The sequence below is a fragment of the Rissa tridactyla genome, chromosome 9 (assembly GCF_028500815.1).
Source record: "Rissa tridactyla isolate bRisTri1 chromosome 9, bRisTri1.patW.cur.20221130, whole genome shotgun sequence".
Taxonomy (NCBI): domain Eukaryota; kingdom Metazoa; phylum Chordata; class Aves; order Charadriiformes; family Laridae; genus Rissa; species Rissa tridactyla.
The window spans coordinates 44,467,072-44,488,718 of record NC_071474.1 but is presented as its reverse complement, the minus strand read 5'-3'; the positions used below and the strand labels follow the sequence as shown (position 1 = coordinate 44,488,718).

General features: G+C 55.0%; 1 protein-coding gene across 5 annotated transcripts; it reads left to right on the top strand.

Moving 5' to 3' along the window:
- The first annotated feature begins 4,316 nt into the window (after positions 1–4,316).
- EDA2R (ectodysplasin A2 receptor) lies at positions 4,317–17,702 on the top strand. Of its 5 annotated transcripts, none has more exons than XM_054215389.1 (9): positions 4,317–4,383; positions 9,669–9,779; positions 10,467–10,645; positions 11,402–11,487; positions 11,801–11,965; positions 12,489–12,635; positions 13,085–13,575; positions 14,201–14,249; positions 14,687–17,702. In XM_054215389.1, exons 2-9 carry the CDS (start codon positions 9,693–9,695, stop codon positions 14,980–14,982), a joined length of 1,500 nt encoding a protein of 499 aa, XP_054071364.1. In that variant the 5' UTR covers positions 4,317–4,383; positions 9,669–9,692; the 3' UTR covers positions 14,983–17,702. The 5 variants fall into 5 exon arrangements, with proteins under 5 accessions (XP_054071364.1, XP_054071366.1, XP_054071365.1 ...); XM_054215391.1 differs by lacking the exon at positions 4,317–4,383 and adding an exon at positions 4,390–4,544; XM_054215390.1 differs by lacking the exon at positions 4,317–4,383 and adding an exon at positions 4,882–8,831.
- The last annotated feature ends 3,945 nt before the right edge of the window (positions 17,703–21,647 follow it).

The window sequence follows — 21,647 nt, the reverse complement described above, 5'->3', positions numbered from 1 at the left end:
TGCCTGCCTGCCCATGCGCATCCTCACACCTTCCAGTGTGCACGGAAACACCCGTGATTCAGCCTCACGAGATGCTGGGGAAAAACAGTCCTGCAAGGGGTGTACAAAGGCAAGGCTTACAGGGAGAGATGGGCTGAGAGGGCTGGGGAAAGCAAACAAATGAGCTTTCAGACACAGGAACGACAACCTTTATTTTGGAGGCTGGTTTTTCAAATGTGAAGATGAGCAGATTGGGAACATTTTTAATCATTAATGCCCTGGAAAGATTTGTGATGGGTACTATAGGTCCAAGTAAGGACTTCAGGCATTGGCAAACGAGATGCTGTAGCATTGACTTTCATAGGCCTGTACCCGAGAGCAAATGTGCAGGTTTGAAAGGAGAGATGACTGTGTCCTATCCAGGTGACTTTGGATACTCTGCCCAGGAAGGCTGAGGATGTAAAAGCCTACCTGGCTTTTATGGGCTGGACAGATTCACTGGAAAAATAAGCCATCTGCATTATTTAATGCAAAAACATCGCTTGTCTCTGAACTGCAGCTTGTTGAGAGGCTGAGAGACACTTCTGGAGAAGTATTGCTTTAGCTTTATCCTTATGTCTACCAGACAAAGCCTGTCACACAGGTGACTTCTGGCCAGCAATGCTTGTTCTTAGGTGAGCCTGTGACTTCTCTCGCTGAGAGAGGAAGTTCATTTACCTCCTCCACTTCCCAGGAAGGTGACTTAACCAATGGGTGCTGATGTAAAAGCAGATCCAACCGTCCATCCCCTTTCCCTCAGGCCATGTCCAGAAAGTGAGTGACGCCGCCTCTAAGAGTGTCATGAAGATGCTAAATCATTGTCAAGACAAGGCAGCCTGGATGGATTTGGAGGCACAGGTCTCTGTTTCAGAGGGTTATAGTCTTTCGGTCAGCTGAACCTGGATTTAAGTGGAATCTCCCCAGGCGGTACCTCCCAGGCAGCATCCAGCTCACAATTAGACCTGCAGTCCACAGGCTTACACCCGGAGGAACACGCCATGAGCACTGGAAAGCACGTTCCTGTCTTGGGAAAGGCTTGCCTAGTTTTCTGACTCAAGCCCTGGAGCACCACAAGACAATATTTGAGAGAAGCCAAATGTCTTACAAATACCTTTCCAAAAAAGACAGCAGCAAATGCTAACTGACATGTACAGAAGAGTCATAGCATGCATGGGGTGATCATGTGAAAAACCCGTTTTATGTAATGGCCCTGGAAAGAAATCGTGCTCACTGAGCTAGACATATAGGTGCAGTAAATGCCATATGGCCAGGAATGATAATAAGTCCATCTGAACACACGCCCTATTATTTTGAGCACTGTAAATGGAAAGGGCACTGAATCAAAGAACAAATAAGCCAAATCACCTCAAAACTCTACTGCTCAGCTACATCTTAGGCAATCACAGGAAATTTCTCACAGGGAAAATTCAGTGTATCTCAGCCCAAAGCAGACTCTCGCACAAGGTAAGCAAGAAGGGTGGCTCTGAAAAGGTGGCTTTGACCATGAAGCGAGAACTGAAACTGGAGGAACGTCAGCCTGGCAGGGATGAGACTTCAGCTGAACGTCGTGTCTGGCTGAGCGCTGGGCACTTCCATGGAGCACCTCCAACAGGTCTCACCTGGAGGCCAGGTGCATCAGAGGGGAATTCTGCACTGCTCCCATTGCCTCCTATAACCTCCCCACCTGGTTAAAACATGATTTTGTGATGCCTGGGGCAGGGATGGGCAGAGCGCTGATCTGAAACCGAAGGGAAGGTGGAAGGTGTCCGGCTGACTGTACAAGCGTGACTTCTTCTCCACATTGTCTGTTAAGTGGATGATCCCCCTGTGTCAGGGGAGGGCATTTCTGTGTGTGCATGTGTGTTTGTGTGTGTCTGTGTGCGGGTGGGGTGTTTACACTCTGCTTTGCCCCCACGATAGATTTGTGCCTGGACTTGGTGCCCTCTAGTGTTGTGAATGCTCCAGTATGTAAGAAAAAATCTGTAAACCAGATTCCCTGCTTCAGAATTCATGATTTTGCTAACTCATAATACAGTAACTTTGTTAATTATGCTACATAGCTACAACTTAATGGAGATAACATGATCCTGAGCATATCAAGTAATTACAGTCTCAACACCAAATATCTCGGGACAGGTTTCTGTAGGCTGAAGCTAAAGTCTCAACAGCCTTAACCTGCAAAATACCCCCAGATCTGTTGGATGTACAGCACTTTACCTGACCCTGGAATATCAGAAATCTGGCAAACGTCACACGACCAGTCACTCCTTGGTGCAGCGTGGCAAACCACTGAAGCCGGTCGAAGTCCATGCTGCTACCGAAAGGGCAGCCCTGCCACCTCCCCGTGTCGCTGCAGGCTTTCACAGCCGTCCCCAGGGCAGCACTGGCGCTCGCATGGGGGGCTGTGAGGTGCTGGGCTGACTGGGAAAAAAAACCCACCACAGTAACAGCATTTCCAGCTTTCTTGGCAATTTCCTCTGGTTCTGCTGAGGCCACAAGGGGAGGCAGCAGAACCTCACAGAAAGCAATTGAGGTGAGAGCAGGGCTGCCTGCTACAGTCCCGGCCCCGTGCCGAGGGCTCAGGCTGGACATTGCAGAGCAGCTTCCCAGTGCTGGGCATCAGCCACCAGCCGGATCACCACAAACCACCACAAACCACCGCAAACCGCTCGGGGCAGCGCTGCGAATAACCCAGCGGCGGGATGTGCCGGATGCTCTTGTTGCAAATCTTTCACCTTGAGTCAATCAGCTTTTTAGCAGAAAATAATCCTGCAAGGTGACCTCTGCTGATGTAAATAACAACTCTATCAGCCGTCCAAAGTGCAAAAAGCTGGTGTTTATGTCCTCGGCTGTCCTGCCTGCCCCAGAGCCCTGATGCGAGGCAGCCCCTCCGTCAGCGCCGTCTGCATGATGCAAGAGGGGCAGCGGCTTTACAGTGCGGGCCAGTTGCATCAGACACGGACCCAAACAGCCCCACGTGAAAGATGAAGTCATCCTTATCCCCCCGCCTTGAGTTTCTTATTTTTTCCTGTGAAGATTGCATCGTTAACCCGGCTGAAGCACCGAGCTGTGAAAAACCAGTGAGGAAACAGTGAGGGAGTTGATTGCTTAATTGAATTTTATATAAAAATCCTTGCAGTTATTCCAATCTGACAGTCTAGCTTCTCTAGAAGCTGTTATGCAGCAATGGAGGGGAACTTATGGGAGTTCTCAAAAGCATTTGCTACAGACAGATTGCTTGAATTTTGAAAAAAAGGAGAGAGAAGTAGGGACAATGTCCCAAAATAGCAGGTTTAAAACCAAACACAGTCCAGGTACACATTCTCGTGCAACAACTGTTACTGAAAGCTACTGCCCAACCCGCCGAAATTAAGCAGCACTAACTCTGCCTGCCCTCCACATCCCAAAGCTCGGGAAGACAGCAAGATTTTGCAATGGGCCTGGCAGATCAAAACTTCAGACCTAACTAGTTTGGACACACAATAAACTGAAGAGAGAGTTCCACGATCAGTACAAGTGGGAAAATAAACCCCCTCCTGCACAAGAAAGTTAAGATTCCACCTGGCAATTTGGTAAACACTGTGATGGAGTTAAGTCTTTTGCACAATAATCCTGGGATACTTCCAGCATAACTCCCCGGAACCTCCCCAAAGATTCAAGCCATGAGTCACGCCAAATGCACCGTTAGAAGTTTAATTCTGAGCATGAGAAGCCCCCCTGCCACGGTGATTTGTGTTGCCCCGGTGTTTGTTGTAGCCGGTGCTGTACCTGACCCCGGGGCGGCAGAGCCACAGTCGAAAACGGTACATTTATTCCTTTATCGCGTGAATTCCCTTCCACTGATGGGAGGGGTGGTGGGACGGGGTGGGGGTGGGGGTCTTCCAAACTCTATAAGAAACCTGGTGCTGAGATGCCAAACAAATCCAGGTCTCCGGGAACAAGGTCCTCGCCTGGGGGCTCCCGGCTGCCTTCCCCGCCCCACGGGCTCCATAGCCACCAGACACGAGTGGCCCGGGGGGTTCTCCTTTTTAACACCGGCACGCCCCGCCGTTTCTCTGCTCAGACGCCGTGTGGCGCTGCGCGGCTCCCGGTCCCTACCGGCCCCGGCCCCGGCCCCGGCCCCGGCCCCGGCCCCGGCCCCGGCCCCGCTGCTCTCCGCTCCCCGGTGCTCGGCGCTGCAGGTCCGCTGCGCTGCCGGACGCCCCTGCAAGGGCGGTCATTTGCATATCCCCGCCCAGTCGACGGCGCCCGCCAATGGGAGGCGGAGGGGCGGGGCTGGGGGCGGGCCGTCCCCGCGGGGTCCCGGGGAGTCCTGCCCGCGCCGCCGGTCCCGCTCTGCGCCCTCCCGCCGGTCCCGGGACACAGGTGAGATGCGGGTCCGGCACCGGCGGTACCGACCCTCTCCGGCGCCGGTGTCACCGCCGGGCGGGGGCTCTTAGGGTGTCGAGGGGACCGGCGGGGTTTGCGGCGGGTCCCGCACCTGGGAGGGCAGCGGCGGCGATGCACGTGGGCTGTAACCGGCTCCGGTGGGCACCTCTGAGCGCCGGGGGGGACCGGGACGGTGGGTGCGGAGACCGGGGGGTGCCGGGCGAGGTGATGTGGAGCAGTCGCGCCGCCGCGGGCCGGGGACCCCCTCGCCGAGACGTGCCCGGGCATATCCCGGCGCGCTGCCCGCCTTCCCCCCGGCCGGCGGCGGGGGGCGCCGGTGGGGCCGGGCGGCTCTCGGTAGCTCTCCCCGCGTGGGTCGGGCGGCGGCCGGGGCTCCGCGAGTGGCGGGCCGGGGGCGGCGGGCGAGCTGGGGCTTGCCGGGGCGCGCAGCGGGGCCGGTAGGCGGGCGGGTGGGCTGCGGCACAGCGGGGACCGGCCCCGGGGCGCACCCGTGGGCGGTGACACGCGTGGGTGACACCCGCCGCCCGCATCGCGCCGCCCCGCACGCGTGGGACACCGCACTGCCCGCCACACGCGTGTCCCGCAGCCACCGCCGGCCACGTTTGGGTTATTTAAGTCAAAAATAAGGTGTGGCGGGGTGCTCGGTTCGGTCCTCGCCCACCTCCACGCGAGGATTTGCGGATGTGGCGGGGTCGGCTGTTGGGGCGCACGGTGGTGGGCTCACCCCTTGGAAACGCTCAAGTGTTTTGCAGCTATCGAAAGGCATCGGGTATTTTTAAGGGCACGTTTAAGTAGTTCTGAGTAAGTACTGCTTGCAAAATCTTGTATTCCTAACAGTCGTTATTCAAATTACATGATGCTTTTCCCCTTCTCAGAGTAACCTGTGTGAGTTTATTTAGGATGGTGTTAAGAAGTGAAGAAAAAAACGGGGACTCCGAAGAGACTGAATTATTACTGCAAGCAAGACAGCGACAATTACTTAGAAGTAGACGCGGGGCAAAAACCAGACAGAAATCCAAGGTTTTATAAAAATTGATAGGAGTTTTGGAAGTCTGAGTTATGTGTTAAGGTAGAGTGCGTTTGCCCAAGGTGGACAGCCAGAACTTAACAAAATTCAGCAGTTATGGTCCCAGTCTGTAATTATCTATGAAACCTCTATGCAGTGAATATAGGAGTGGAGCCCTGTAGCCGTAACCTTGGGGATCACAGGGCTGAAGTCCTCCATGTACCGGAGGGATGTCACGGTCCTCCAGGACCCTGGATTCTCTCTTTCTCAAGCCTTGGTTCTCCACTGCAGTTTGTAGCCTGGCTCCTGCCCCCTTTGTTTGGGCAGGGATAAACCTGTGTCTGGGTGGGTGCCGCTCCAAATTAAAGAGTCTTGTGAGTAGAATTTCCAAATATCTTGGAATACCTGATCATTTCCAAACCACATGGAAAGAATCAGATTCAGCCTTTTTTTCCTCCCTGTTTTTGCTTCCCTGAGCAGTCCTTTGTCGTCAGGGCCATCCTTCAGGGGGTGGCATGATTCGTAGTCCAGGGAGGTGCAGAGAGATGCTGTCCAGACAAAATGAGTGTGGACTAATGAGGAGGAGCAGAGGAATGACTGAGCAAGAGGCTGGACTAGACACTGCCATACACAAGGCATGCAGTAATATTTTCCAGATAACATTTCATTTTTTCCCCCCGTTTCCTTTTCACTTGCAACTCTTATTTAGGCTTTCAGCTTTCTAGTTTTATGTTCCACTATATACAAGTATCTCATCCGAGCCGCAGTTACTGCCTGGCTCTGCCGGTCTGTCACGCGGTAGCAGAGTAGGATCCTCCTGTGATGTCCCGCTGCCTGATACGGTGATGTGGAAGAGCCCCTGAAGGTGGGTCTCGGCACCCCTTTGTCCCTGGGCAAGCAGAGACCCACGGCTTGAGGGGACGGGGTCCTCTCCTGGAGCGGGACCAGCCTGGCCCATCTCCTGCGCCACCCTGCCTGACCCCCCCCCGGTACCAGCTGGGCCATGGTCAGATGGGGAGAACCAGAAGCACTAATGCTTTCACTGATGATTTTCTTTTGTACCCTTTCACTTACTGATTTCCTTGCCCTCTTTTTTCCTACCAGAATCCATTAGCTGGACACAAAAGAAATTTATAAATAGTTTAGACTCCCAGATAGTCTTAATTTTTTTTTTGAAAATGACATTTTCAAGGGGGAAAAGGAAATGTCAGAGCTCCAGAAGTGTCATGGAGGTGAATGGATTGCAGCTTCCACTGTAGCTTTGCTGAAATGCTTTTTATCTCATGCAGTGAAACTCATTCAGCAACTCATGTTTTCGCCGCCTTGAGTAATATCGCGGTGGGGAGCGCGCTCTGCTCGCCTTGCCCGGGCAAGTTGTCCCATTAAGACAATAAAAGAGTCTCTTAACAAATTACGATGTTTTTAAGTTAAAAGATTCCATGCATCTCGAAAGGATGGCAGCACGTTTTGCTTCCTTCCAACTTAGAAGCGCATCGATACTGTGTCATGTTGGTCTTCCTCTTCGGCAACTAAAATCTGTTGCTCTGGCAGTCGCCTTGAGCTCCTGTGTAGTTTCCAAAGAGGTGGGAGGGTTTTGTTGTTTGTTTTGGGGTTTTTTTTTGTTGTTTGTTTTTTACTTTTGGCTAATTAGGACCAGTTGTTTTAGCGGCTTATTAGACTATCAGAAATTGCTGCTCCACCAGGGCAGTGCTATGTGGTTTGGATGTATGCTCTACTTGCAAATTAAACGTCTTGGTTCTGGTATTGTTAAAATAAGAAGTAAAAAAAAAAAAAAAAAAAAAAAAAAATCTCACAGCTTTGAATTTCGTGCCAGATACTCAACAAAGCGTTTGTTCCATGTATCATTATATTGTGGCTTGAGAAAGAGCAGGCTTGCTCTACGCTTAATAGTTTTGCTGGCATGGTTGCGGTGCGCCGTTTCCCCGCCATCCCGGAGTGATACCGTCATGCTGGCAGGCGTCCCTGCGCGTGGAGTTGCGCTGGCACGGGATTCCTTTTGCCTGTGTAACTTTCTGTATTTGGGAAACTGGTTTGAGCTGTGCCTCTTCTGGGGAGATGTATCCCTAGCTGCAGGCCCTTCTGAAGTGCAGAAAAGTCTGTAAGTATAGGAGAGAAAGCGGTCGTGTTGTGTTCGCAGGACAGTTGCACCAAAAAGACTGCTGGTTTGGGTTTTTTGGTGGGTTTTCTTTTTTGCCACTGGTATTTCTTTCTTGTATTACAACGGCGCTTTGGAGAGCCGATGAAAATCGGTCCCGTTGTTCTCCATACTGCGGTGTCTTGGCTCCTTTTCTGTTGCCTGCAGCTCTATTTCATTCATCTTCGTGCTCTTTGTTACGAGTGAAAGCCTAAATCAAACTCTGCGTTCTGGACCAGAGCATCATCAGCGCTGACCCCCCTGTGTTGGGCAGAGGTACCCCCTGGCGGGGGTGGTGTGTGTGTGTGTGTGTGTGTGTCACCGAGAGGCTGGGTTCGGGCCGTTAGCGTGCCAGCCTCCCAAAGCAGTTGTGTGTCACCCCTCTTGAGCCTGTCTCCCCCCCTTTTTATTTTTGCTACCGCATTCAGCCCGTAGCTGAACCCTAACGCCAGACCCTGTGCTTCTCCCTGGGCATTGGCACCGGGCGCCCTCTTCACCACCTTCTGAGATGGTGACAAATCCCCTTTATTTATTCGGTTGTGTCAGTAACCTTTACGCTATTTATAGGTTGTGATCGTGCCCCTCCCGAGATGTTTGCCAGATAAATTTAGCTCCTTCAGCTTCTCATCCCCAGTCCTCGCTGGCTTGTGCTGCTTTTCCTTGTAACAGCTAATGAGAGCCGTCCCGTGTGCGGGAGCTGCGGCGAGGGGTGACTCACGTTCTATGCTCGTCCGGGGCAGACTTCATCTCGAATGAATCTCAGTCGTTCAGAGCCCAGGGAGCTCGTCCAAGTGTCCGCTTCCAAAAGGCAGCCAGCAAGGGAGTGGTGGGGGATTAAGCAGAGGAGCGCAGGAAAAAAAGCCTGCGGAGGAATGCTGCTGTGGGACGTGGTGTTGGGTGCCCGGGAACGGTGCGGATGGAAGGGGAAAGGGGGGTGCTTGGGGGTCCCGCAGTCCTCTCCCCCCTCTGCTGCTAGAGCCTTGCAGGGTATGGGCATCCCAGCCAAGCCTGTCCTCCTCCTGCTGTGGAGCAGGACGGCTCTGGCTGAAATGCCAGGTTTTCCCAGGTGGTTCAGGGTGGTGGTCTTCAAAAGAGCATTTTCAGGCGTTCCCTATTCCTGGTGGGTGTTGAGAAGTTGTCGAGTTTTGTTCCCAAGGCTGGTGGAACCCTGTTTCTCTCCTGACTTGCTGCATAAGGTTGTGGGGAAAGCGAAATGAAGATTGGTTTAGTGGGAGCGGATTTTATTCCATTTCTGTCATCACGGTAAGAACCTACCTAGAATATGCAGAAATAAACAGACAGCCCCAAAACTCCAAATAAATAGTTCAGTCTGAGTTGCTTGTTCTCAGCGAGATGCCGGTCCCGTGTTCCACCGTGAGCTGCCCTCCCTGAAGGTGCAAACTGTGGCTCCACTGAGGCTGGGGCAGTTCTGCCGTTAACCTCAGCCAAGCCATTAGCTCACCTGGAGAAGGCTCTGGATGGTGTTTTGGAGGGAGGTGGGTGCTTGTTCTGCTGGTCCTCTGAGATATCAAAGTGAGCCCACACTGAGGTGGAACACGTGTGGAGCAAAAGCCTGGGCAACCTGCACAGCTCTGGGCCAGCACAGAGGGGCCACAGGTGTGTGTCCTGTTCTGCTGGGGACATGGCCAGCCACCGGTGTTTGGTCATGTCAGACCAATGCAGCCACACTGGCCAGGACTGGGCTACCAGGTCCCAAAACTGGGACTTTGCTGGTACTGAGCTCTACTGATAGTCTGGGATGCCCAGACCTCCAGCCAGGGCTGGCAAATTCCTGCAAATCGGTGACCCAAGCAATCAGTGGGTCTGCCTTAATGCTGGAAATGAAATTTCATTTGCTCCATCATGAAGGCTGCGATGTGGCAGCAGAACCAGGCAGTTCATCTCCAGCCTTGCTGGGAAGCCCTTCCTGAGCTGCTGGAGCAGCCGCCTCCTGCCACAGCGACATCCGTGATCCATAAGAAATGCAGCCGGCCGGCCCGGCCAGAGCGGAAACTTCTGCCCAGAAAAGGGCACACTGCTCATCTTAAAAGTGTCGGGGCTGGCTGTGACTTCTTTGACTTCTCTTCTTCTCCTCCTCAGGCTCCTGGCCCCTCTCCGGCCCCAATGAACTGCCAAGAGAGCGAGTACCGGGATGAGCATGGGAAATGTGTCCCCTGCAGAAACTGCATGCCCGGGCAGGAGCTTTCCAAGGTAAATCGGCTGCTCTGGAAGGACCGGGAATCATCATGAGGCTTTTATGGTGCTTGGGGAATCCCCTGCCAGCCTTCCTTCAGAAGGATAATCTTAGGTCCTGTCATGTTGGGAAGAGCTGGGACTTGGGGGAAGGGACGGTGAACAGTTTCCCTCCCCTTGGATAGGAGGGCGAGACGATGGAAGTAACGGGTGGGAAGGGATTTCATGTTGCTGCTCGAGGTGCCCTCTTTCCTTTTTGCCAATGGAAATCTAAATTTCCTCCTGGCCTGGAATGCCAGGTGAAGCTGCGCTGCCCAGCCGGGCTGCAAGTTGGATGGGCACGAGCAGGACATGGCTGCAGAGGGGGTCTGGCCTGGCTTCGGTGGTCGGACAGGTGCTTCCCACCCAGGCACCCCACGGGTCACCCCCACCAGCGGTGCCTCCAGGAACATGTCGCTGCCAGAGCTTTCCTCCTCCCTAAGCTCTGCCGGTGGGTCCCAGCTGGGCAGCAACCATTTTCCCAGTGCATCTCCATCAGAGCTGCTCTGGTGGCATCTGCTCTCGGCTGGCTTCTGAGGACCCTTCACATGAGTGGCAATCCCTCCACTTTTTGCCCCGAAGAAGGGACCCCGTTCCCCTCGGTACTACTTTGGGACCTGAAGTGGCTCCTCACCACAGCTGTGCACCTGATCTCCTGTCTTGCAGGACTGTGGCGATGGCATCGGGGGGGACGCGCAGTGCGTTGCCTGCCCTCCCAGGAAGTTTAAGGACAGCTGGGGGCATCATGGCTGCAAGCCCTGCCTGTCCTGCACCCTCATCAACCGCATTCAGAAGTCCAACTGCACGGCGACGACCAACGCGGTCTGTGGGGAGTGTCTGCCGGGGTGAGTGGGGCCGGATCCTGGCTCGAGCAGAGTTGCGGTGGTCACACCTGGGAGTGTGCAGGGAGGGGATGGCCAGAGGGGTCTTTATCTGAGGCCACCCAGAACATGAGACATAAGAGGGGGACACTGCTAATGACATGCGAATCAGACCCACCTGATGTCCCCCTTGTAGCTCTAAAGAAGGGAACCTGAAGGCTCCCGTGAACGAGCAGTGGAAGGAAACTCCTTCCAGGCCTGAGTTGTTCTTGTGGCCACCAGGTTGGCTAAGCCCTGGAAGATGAGTGTCTGTAGACCACTACAACCGGTGGTCGCGTGTAGAGGAGAACAGGCTACGGCTCCGGTGATCGTTTTAAGGAGTTGCTGAAATGACGACTGCTGCGTACAACCAGCCAGCAAAATGCCTGAGGGCTGCAGACCATGTGCTGGCGAGCAGTAGGACTTGGGATAGAGGAACGAGTCGGGTACTGGCTTATGAACCTCTTCCCAGACACAGTTGTAGGCTGGGCTGTTTTTGTGGCTTCATGGAGCTATTGATCACTATCGCCCACTTTTAGCAGATGCGGGGAGGGAGGGAGGCAGTTTGAGTGATGTCGCTCGTGGCCGAAGTGGTGACAGACATGAAAAAGTAGCTGTGGGTATGGCGTCAGCCAGCGATGGAGACACCTGCTGCTGTGGGGTGTCCCATCCTGCCAGGGCTGGAGCGTTGGGGTTCAGCTCTCCTCCATGCGCTGCTGAGACCCTCTGATTTGTTTGCAGATTTTACCGCAAGGCGCGGATCAGCGGGCAGCTGGACTGGGAGTGCATCCCTTGCACCAAGCAGACGCCCTCCTCCGAGCCCCAGTGTACGTGCCGTCCCTCGTCGGTGGAGGGGACGAGGTGCTCTGGGATAGGGCGGGTGGTGAGGACCTGGTGGAGCAGATTCGTGGTACATGCGAAGTCATGGTGACCATGTCAAAGACGTGTGCTCAGATGCGCACCATCCTTTCCCTGATCCTGCTCGCTGGCCAGCCTACTCTGCTGGCCACGGCACGAGCCACTGTGCCACAGACCTGCTGGAGGAGGCACGGTCGCTACAAATGAAGAGGGATGGGCCGGGAGGGGGTGGCCCAAGCCTTGGGGTCAGGCTTTAATGTTTTGTGGCTTGTGCGCTTGCAGGTCGGTCCAGAACAAACCTGGTGAAGGTAGCCATCCCCACCGTACCACCGCAGGACACGGCCCTTCTCGCCCTGACCAGCAGTGCCCTGGTCATCATTGTACTGGTGCTTCTGGCACTCTCCATCATCTACTGCAAGCGGTTTTGGAAGAGCCAGTGCCAGCGAGGTGAGTCGATGCCTGCAGTGCTTCTCTTCCTTCTCCCTTTGCTGTTCACACGTGCCCGTGGCCCCCTCCTCACTGTGTGGAGCATTGCCCCATTGCTCCTGCAGCATACAGTGACCCAAACGTTCCTCTGCAGAAGAAACGCCTCATCCTGCTTTTTACATCTGCAGGACCTCTCTTGTGCTTTGCCTGCTCAAAGACACGGAGGAGCCTCCCTCCTCCTTAGTACCGTAATTAGTAGTAGGAGAAAGCGGTTTACACAGCCAGAGCTGGCGATCCTCTCTTGCTGGGGTTTCTCGGGGGCAGGCTGAGGTTGAGTGGCTCTTTGCAGGGCAGGACCCTCGGACTGGTGAGGGAAGAGGGCAGGAGGTTTGATGGCTGGGGTTGGGGCACGTTGGCATCCAGCAGCGTGCCAGGGAGCTGCTGGCTCCCAGCTCCTCGCCGGCAGACATACCGCATGGCTGAGGACACACCGGGGAAGCAAGCCAAGCCTTCGCTCAGGCTGGTTCTCCTCTATCCTCCCAAGTCTTCCTGAGGACTCAGGACTTCTCGGGCCAGCGAGCAATGTTCCCGACTGCGGCGGCGCCTGGCAGATTCCTGTGTGAGGAGCAGATGTCTGGTCCCTGCTGCCTGGGTGTGAAGAACCTGAGCCCCTGCTACAGGCAGGCAGAAGGTACCTGCTTCTGCCACCTCTTTCTCTGGGGGGAGGGAGGGTGATGCTGGGTTCCAGCTCGCATGGTCCTAGGACCTACTGAGATGCCCTTAGGCAGGAAGGATGGTGTCTGAGTCCCACGAACTTGAAATTTGGGACCTCTCCTAACAAACGCAGATCGTGTACCAGAAATGCTCACACAGCTCCTGATCCCCCCCCCAGCCCGCTCCTGCCCGCCCTGCGACTGGGGGAGGGATTGACCCCACTCAGAACTTTGCAGAAAGGCCCAAAGTGGCTTTGCTCGGGGTTGGTGCAGGGGACAGGGGCCTGGCCTCTGGCAGGGGGCTCCCCGCTCTGCCCACAGGCCTTGGGCTGATGGGTTTGGAGGTGGCGGGGGGGGCTGGCAGTGCCCTGGAAGGGGCCAGGGCAGATGCTGGGCTTCGCTGAGCCACGCCGGCTTCTGGTTTCAGGTCCCATGGAAGCCGTGCAGTTCATTTCAGACGGGGAAGCTGTGGGTCTCCAGCTCCCCTCTCTCCAGCCGGAGATGGACTTGTCACCAGCCGTCGCGGTCAGCGCTGCCTCCAAAGCCCAGCTGGGCAGGAGCCTCCTGGAAAGCCAACCCCTCATCCGAGCCTCGGGCCGCGGCGACCGCTTGGCGGGGGTCCTGCCGCCCCCCGACCCCAGGCAGGGCCAGCCAGGCACGGCGGAGGTCTTGGCTCCCCTCTCCTCCTGCGCCTCCGAGATGCAGCACAAGTGGCCGCACGCCCCGGTGGAGTGCACCGAGCTGGACCTCCAGAAGTTCTCCACCCAGGCAGAGTTTGTGGGCGGCGAGCGGTCGGAGGACACGGCAAGCCGGGTGGCACAGAGGATCCCAGCAGAGAGTGGTGGCACGGGGCGGGAGGGGACCCAGCGCATGCCCTCCGCCTTCCCAAATCCCACCGCTGAAAGCGGGGAACAGCGGGTAAGTTCCTCCATCCTCGTTGTTCCTCCAAACCCCTACCGGGCATCCAGGGCTTGGGCACAGGGTGCTGGGCTCACCGGTGGGTTAGGGACCTAGACTAAAGTTCATTAATATCTGGGACTAACTGGTAATTACCAAAAATTATTTGCCAGATGTTTAGTGATATGTCACTCAACAGGCCATCAGCCATGGAGACATGACCTGCTGGGGCAGTTTCAAACACCCAAAAGACCAGAGTCTATTTATCGAATAAGCGTGTCTTGAACTGATGTGCTCTCGAGTGGTTCTTGTTCTCTTGCTCTCCAGAAAGCTGACCTGGCAGCGGGGGGAGCTGGTTCCTCCTCCCTCTCTGGTGAGCTCTTAATGAACCCTGTGACTAACATCATTGAGGCTCAGAAAATGTCTGGCAGAGAGATGTGTTTAACAGCTTAGCTCCAGGTGACCGTTTATGGAAGCAATTTGCTGGGAGGCCCTGGAGCATCCTGAGGAGGTCGTTGGCTCCGTGGGATGGTAGTGCTGGAAGAAGAAGCGCCGTTCCTCTGAGCCTCTGACGGCCCTGGGAGCAGTGACAGGCATTGCTGGTCTCACCAGACTGGCACCAACCTTCTGGTCTTTGTCTTGCCAGGTGGATGATGCCCAGAGCCTCGTGACTCAGATCAGCAGCATGGCGAAGGGTAAGCATTTTTCCAGCCTCATCTTTGTTCTCCGAGTATTTGGGTAGCGGAGAGAAGCAGATTCTTGTAAGGGAGATCCTCCAGAAGCCCCACCAGGGCTACGTAGAGGTGCCAGTCATCACAGGGACTTACTTCTCTGACTCTCGTGGCCTTTGGAGATAGTTCATAGGGTAGATTTCCAGTGATACTTCCTTGAATGGTCTGTGGGCAGGTGGCAGATGGGTGCCCAGTTGTCACCAGTTACCAGCCTCCCTGGTACTGAGCCAGCTCCATGTTGCTGTGCTGTGAAAGTGATTTTGGAGGAGGTACCTTCCCTGGCAGGGTGACATTCCACCTGCTCAGCTGGGACACGGGCTAGAGTCTGGCTGCTCTGTTTCTCCTTATCCTAGCCGGATGGGTTGGTTTCTAACCCGGCTTTGCTGTGTTGCTGCCCCCAGGTCTCCCAGTAGCAGAGCTGCCCCATTCCTTGGTGCAGTCACTTGCCTTCCTGCTGGACCCTTCCTTGAACGGTGTGAAGAACTTCAGCCATGTGGCGCTGGAGCTGGGGGTCGCGCCCCAGTTGCTGGGACGGATATCGGGATTTGAGCAGCTCGTCGCTCACTTCACCTACTCGGGAGACGCCGTCACCGTCCCTCTCCTGGCCCAGGCTCTGCAGCGGCTCCAGCGGTTCGATGCCTTGCTCCTGCTCTGCGATCACTTCGCCCTCGGCCAGGCTGAGGGCTGCCAGCGCTAGAGAGGACGGGGAAGGGCCGGAGGAAGCTCCAGGCACTGTGTGTACTGGTACGGGAGAGGATCCGGTGGCCCTGCGGTCACATAATCTCTCTGGTGTGCACGTGGGGAGTATGTGGAGGTGGTCATTGCATAGCGGGACAGAAGGACGCAAGGGGGAGCATCCCGCCATGCGGGAGGGTTTGCTTGGGCCCCTCCGGAGGCTGTTTTTCTCCAGCTGTGTTGACACCCTCATCTGGCCATGGAGTGCCATCAGTCACTGTGCCGCCCGCGCCGTGGTGCTCTCTCTCTGTAGTGAGCCCCGTGCTGACCCCGTGGGGTCCCTTGGCCATGGGACTCGGTCTCCACGGGCAGCCACCCTCCTGTGGGCCCAGCCATCGCCTCCCTCCCATTCCAGCTTTCCTGTGCTTTGTCTGGCCCGTGCTCTGCTTTCCTGGGTGCCGGTTGCCATTTTCCTGGTTTACTTTTCGCTTGCTCTTCTCCCTCTGTGCCGGAGATGGTCCTCGGCAGACGACCTGGCCGTGGCTGCTGCATGGTCTCCCTGTGCCACGCCGGCGCCTTCCCCTTCGTGTCCAGTCTCAGACTGATCCCCAGGGTGGGTTGACATATGTCCTCGTTGCAGCACCGTGCTGTGACTGCCAGCCTGGGGTGGGTGCTGGCTCACTCCCCGGGCTCCTGCTGTGCACCCCAGCCCCGCGGCCGTCTGCTGACCCCCGCCTGCGAGCGCCAAGGCTTTGCGAACCCCCCTGCAGTGACACGGGGTGGCAGAGGCAGCGCTGCTTCACCCCCGTGCCCTGGGGAGCAGACGGTGCCATGTCAGCGCCGGGCAGCAGCTGGACGCTGGCTGCGTCACAGTCAGCGATGACGTCCCTTTGCCGGTCACAACAAAGCCAGCTTGTTTTAAAGTCATCTTTTTCTTTTTCTTTTTTTCTTTTTCCTGCCTAAAAATGACCTACTTTTCTAATTTCTGGGAGTAGCTGCTAGGGAGGGGAGCACCCTTCTGCTTTTAATTTCTTCCTGGAGGATTTGTCGGAGCTTGTAATGGTCCCGCCTGTGCCGGGCGCCCGCGATTTCGGGTGTTGTGCCCCGAGGCCGGTGGCTGTGGGCGTCCCGGGCTGTTCTCCTGAATCTGCCCCCAGCCTCTGGGGCATCAGGCGGGATTTTCCCGGCAGACGGGACTTGGGGGATGCCCGTGCCGGAGCCGAGCCCTGCGCTGCTCCTGCTCGCCTCTCTGCAGTCTGGCATGTCTGTCGGGGGCGAGGCGGCGCGGGGGCGGCCAGGCATGCGGGAGCTGCGCCGGCGTGGGGCCAAGGCGGTGGAGCCGGCGTGGGGCCGCGGATGCCGTTCCTGCTGAGGTCATGGCCAGAGCAGCCGGCGGCGGGGCTGCGGTCGGCATTGGTGACCCGCTGCTCCCTGTGACATCCCATAAGTGTCACCCCGGGTTGTCCTGGGACCCCTGGGCGGCAGCACGGGAGACAAGCTGGTGGTGCTTGCTCCGGTGCTTTGTTGCTTTGTTCCTCAAGGCTGCGGCTGGTGGCTGGGTCCAGCGAGCGCTTTCTGCTTTCTCCCCGGGGTCCCCGGCCATGCCGGCCACCAGCAAGTGGCACTGTTACCCTGCCGCCCGCCCAGACACCCGCCGGGCATCCCCGGCTGAGCTCACAAGTTTTGCCTTTTATCTGACCACAGCACTTGGAAAAAGAGGGTGACCTTCTGGGAAGGCAGCCCTTTCCTCAGATCTGCCCGAACATGGGTATTAATAGCTGCTGTTCTTTTTTTTTTTTTTTTTTTTTTTTCTTCTTTTCCCCGTTAAATGCTGTTAAGACTTGAATGCGCTCAGGATGTGGTTAGATAAGGGGAGGCACGGGCAGTTTCAGCTGGATTTGACACTTTCTCTCCCCCGCTGTTTGTTTCTTCCAAAGTCAAGGTCAGTTTTATTGCTCTTTGCTCCGCAAGAACCAGAAGTAGTAAACCTCGTACCCATTTTAGGATTTGGTCAGGCTCTCGTTACATACTTGGTCTGTTACGGAGCAGTCAGGAAGAGTATTGTTAAAGCAAACGCAGCCTGGGGTCAGGCTTTTTTTTTTTTTGTTTTTGTTTTTTTTTTTTTTTTGTTTGAGGTTTGTCTGCAGCAGGGAGGGAGTGTTTGGATTAATCACTTAACAAAATCGAATAAATATTTAATCCCTCTGTGGACACACTTAGTCACTTCCAGCGGGAATTAAGATAAATTCGCCTAGAGCTGGCTGAGTCAGAGCATTCATGCAGCTCCACTCACCAGCCCTGGCTTTGAAGTTGGAACTGGTCAGGGCGGTGTGTCCCTGGTGTGTCACCAGTGCCACCGGTGGTCCCTCGGGGTGTCCAGTGCCGCGGCGGCCGGGCAGGACGGCAGAGCCAGCCTCCTCCTGTCCCACGGCAGTGTCAGGAGCAAGGGATGGGCAAGAATGGCCATTAAATTAAAACCGGTGAATAACGAGGACATCACTACACGTGTGTGTTGCAGGTTGTCCCTGCCGTGTGTGCTGAGCAGTTCTGCTGGTGTGCCAGTGGGTGGGCTCGGGACCTATTGGTTATTTTTTAATATTATTTTTTTTTTCCTCTCTTCTTTAAAGAAACCAACCCCCTTTGCTTCATCGTTTTTAAGGCAAACTATGACTTTTCCGCAGTTTTGACACCTGAGCAATATTTTTCACCGTCAAAACTTAACCTCTGCCTGGGGGCCGAGGAGGCGGCAGGTGGGGTGGGTGGGTGGGTGCTGCGCCTTACACGGTGCATAGGGTGGGTTTGTGCCACACCGTATACAATGTGTAGGGGGGGGGGGTGCGCGTGTGCCGCGCCACAGCTCCTGCCCCGCGGGGGGCTGTCCCTCGTGCCCCAGCCGTGCCGCTGGGCACGCTGCCTGGCTGGTTTTAGCCGTCTTTTAAGTGTTTTAACTGTTCTCAGTCCCACCCACAGCCTCCTACGTGGCCTCGGTGCGAGTCGCCGTGGTTGGAGGCTGGAGCCCGCACGAGAGCGTTGCGGGATGAGGTTTTTCCAACACCTCCCACCCAAGGGCTGCTCCCCACTCTCCCTAGTGTCCATGGCGGGCACCCTCCTTCCAGCTGCGGTGACAAAATCATCTGTGTTTACACGGTCCAAAATACCTACAAGTGGCCTTTAATTCACCCCCCTGGGAACCCCTGTGGCCGGATTCAGCCACAAGCCCGGTTGAAGCCCTTGGGAGACGGGGAAGAACGAGAGCCTGAAAAATGGGGCATAACACTGTGGTTTGGACATTGGCAACAGCGGCAGTCCCTGGCCGGTGAATTCCTTTAACTGGGAACCAATGGACTTGATACTTGACTTTCGCTTTTTAATAGTATTTTCAGGACAATACGTGGAATGTAAGGGAAGGAGATTCCCGTAGCGCTGGATCTCGCGTTGCAGCGTCAGGAAGGCGTTCGTGCCAAGCTGGCGTGGCTCAAAAAGAGCTGAAAGAAATCAAATCATTCAACATCTGGGCAAACTTTTAGCTGGGGCTGAACAATGGGAATACTCTTGTGCGGCGGGATGATTTTTTTTTATTATTTTTTTTTTTTTACAAGCGATTGTTTTTTTGACACCGCTCTTGTCTGAAGTCTGGTTTGCAGAGGAATTTATATGATAAGTTTAAGTCCAGCCCTGTTCTGGAAAGCTCTTAAGCATAGGCTTAAAAATAGGCACGTACTTAAATCCTATTAAAACGTTCAATAAAATGAACAATTAGTACATCCTCGGGTGCTTTTCTTGAACAGGGTGCTTATAAGAATTGTACCTTCAATATGCTCTTACAGAAGCAGGAAATACTGAAGAAAACTCGGTTTTAATGATCTGGGCACACTTTTCAGAAAAGTCTGCAAGTGTTAGGGGGAAATTCCCTATGTGTTTTGGATTACTTAATAATGCAGACTCTGGTGCTTTTTTTTTTTTTTTTTAAAAAAATGATACATTTCTGTAGCCATGGTTTACCTAGGGGAATACATGGTATTTTTTATGGTGGATGTTATTTTTCTTTAAGGTTACGAATAGGTTATTTATATTTTTGTAAATTCTGTGTCATTGCCATTGTAATTCTGAAGTAGAGTTGTTCCTCTTGTTTTTTGGGGTGATGTCTGTATTCTAATAAAGCAGTAGCTGAAGCTCCTGCCCTTTTTGTTAAACAAGGGGTATGTGTCTGCGTGCCCCACCTTCCTGCCGGACCTGGTGCTCTCGGATGCTGTGTGTTTGTAGTTAAATAAATTTCGGAGCCAGAGGTGATGGTGCTCGGTGAGTTTGGATTCCTCTCCCCTCCCGCCTGTGGGTCTGGCTTGGGCAGGAGCGTACAGAAAAGTGGGACCCCCCCCGCCCACACCCGCGGCGTCCCTTCAGCTGCGGCCTGGGAGGTGGGTGCTGACGGTGGGGTCTGCTGGAGGGGTGCGTCCGGCAGGGGCAGGTGGCACTTTTCAAAGCAGACGCTGTTGCAGCTGAGTCCGTCATCCTCGTGATGTTGGTGTGGGAATGGGGCAGGAACAGTTTCGCATCACAGAATGGTTTAGGTTGGAAGGGACCTTAAAGATCATGTAGATCCAGCCCCCTGCCCTGGGCAGGGACACCTCCCACCAGCCCAGGTTGCTCCAAGCCCCGTCCAGCCTGTCCTTGAACCCCTCCAGGGATGGGGCAGCCACAGCTTCTCTGGGCAACCTGGGCCAGGGGCTCACCACCCTCACAGCAAAGAATTCCTTCTTAATATCTAATCTGAATGTTCCCCTCTTTCAGTTTAAAACCATTACCCCTCGTCCCATCGCTCCACTCCCTGATCAAGGGTCCCTCCCCATCTCTCCTGTAGGCCCCCTTCAAGTACTGGAAGGGGCCCTAAGGTCTCCCTGGAGCCTTCTCTTCTCCAGGCTGAACACCCCAACTCTCAGCCTGTCTTCAGCTTAAATGGGTGCCGCTGGAGAGAAGCGGCTGCGGCCCCAGCGAGGTGCCTGCCCTGACCAGGGGACATCAGCTGCTATTTGTTGTGTAGGTTTAATCTGCCTCAGAAGGGCCAAATCCCACGCAGGGTTCGTCGACAGGGAGGAGGCAGAGAGCTCATAATGCCCAAGGAGCTCCCATTCCTGACGCTTTGCTAAGGAGCAGTCATTCTTTAAGCTTGGTAATTACTTGCTCGTTTAAGCGCTCGTTAAGTCTGTTCATGCCCTTACACTTGGTCTGTTCTTTAAAATAATTATTAGAATGAAGGATACGATGATTTTCTCTTCTAATTAAAGCTATTATACTTGTCCAAACTCTCGCAGCTTTATAGGTGCTTGTACTGCTCTAGCTCATTCCTGTTGTGAAGAATGCCCTCACGCCATGCTGTTGCGTGCAGTCCTGCCATTAACGCCATACAGTAGGTATAGATCAAGAAGCCTCTGAAATCAAGGCCCAGAAGAACCAGTCATTCACCACTGAATGCAAAACCGTAGTATCGGTAGAGGTATTCAGTGCGCGCGGTTTCCAAAGAAGCCTTTTCCATGGGTCTCCTCGGGTGTGTGGAGCCTCTGTTTTCACAGACGCTCGAAATAATGCACCCCAAGTTAACAGTGAAATGAATTTGCTGCTGCTCTGAGAAGAACCAGCCTTACGGAGGGCCTGCAAGGAGTCGGTGATCATGATGTCTCCACCTGCACCCAGCCCCAGTAAAACCCGAGGGGGATGGTGCAGGCGGGCACGCTGCAGGCTCGGGAGGAGTCCAGCCCTCCCACGGGTGAGGCAGGTCCTGGGACCTGGGCTGAGAGCCCAGCCCATGCCCGGCAGCTTGCCTGAGGCTACTGGCGTGCTGCAGGAAGGCTGTGCTTGGAGGAGAGCCCCGGAGATGTGTTTGTTGGGAGAGCAGCCTCTTGCGTGCTGTTGGGATGGGAGTTCAGAGTATGCCTTGCCTTACCTTTGAATGTCTCGTGGTTTTGGGGGCTGTAACCATCTAGGACTTCTCTTTCTCAGGTGTCCGAGGACTGGACACGCTGCAGTAGGTAAGGTGTGGGTGGGCTTGGCCCTATCTCGAGGGTCTGCGCTTGCGGAGAAGTCCCTGGGGTAACCACTCCCATGCAAAGCAGACTCTTACACCCCAACCTGGAGCTCCCTGTGAACAAGAGGTTTCCACCCCGCTCTGCTCCTTGCCTCAGAGCGGTTGTGTTGTCTGGTCTCGCCTCATTTTTTGGCTGATGCACAAGGAGCGATGATAAACTGTGTTCCCCTCAAAGTACTTGGGATTCTTGTTTTCAGCGCTGTGATAAAAGTAGACATCTGTGGGCCCGAGCTGGCAGGAGGAACATACCCCATGCAAGGAGAGAAGCGTGGGGTTGAAAACCAGCTCCGAGGTGGTCAGAGCAAGGCTGACTTCTACCTCTCCGGTTCCTGGTGCCTCATCAGCCACAATTTGCAGAGAGGCTGGCAGCATATCAAGATGCTGGGGTACAGACGGTCCTCACCTCAGCTGCCTCCGGGAGGAACATCTCCAGCTGGGATGCAAAGCTGTACAAAGGCATCCAAAGCACACGGGCCGACTGCTAGACAAGCCTCCAGTTCCAGAGGAGGATGCCAGTAAATGCCATTTGGCCCACACGAGACACGTGCACTGGGTGTTCTCCTGAGCTGGTCTCGAGCAGGAATGCAGACGTGTGTCCTGCCTTTCCC

Excerpts from the sequence above, each read along its gene's own strand:
- EDA2R (XM_054215387.1), top strand. The coding sequence starts at position 9,432 with ATGAAGGCTGCGATGTGGCAGCAGAACCAGGCAGTTCATCTCCAGCCT. Across the intron at positions 10,646-11,401 it reads TGTGGGGAGTGTCTGCCGGG|ATTTTACCGCAAGGCGCGGA; the intron begins GTGAGTGGGGCC and ends ATTTGTTTGCAG. Across the intron at positions 11,966-12,488 it reads GAAGAGCCAGTGCCAGCGAG|TCTTCCTGAGGACTCAGGAC; the intron begins GTGAGTCGATGC and ends TATCCTCCCAAG.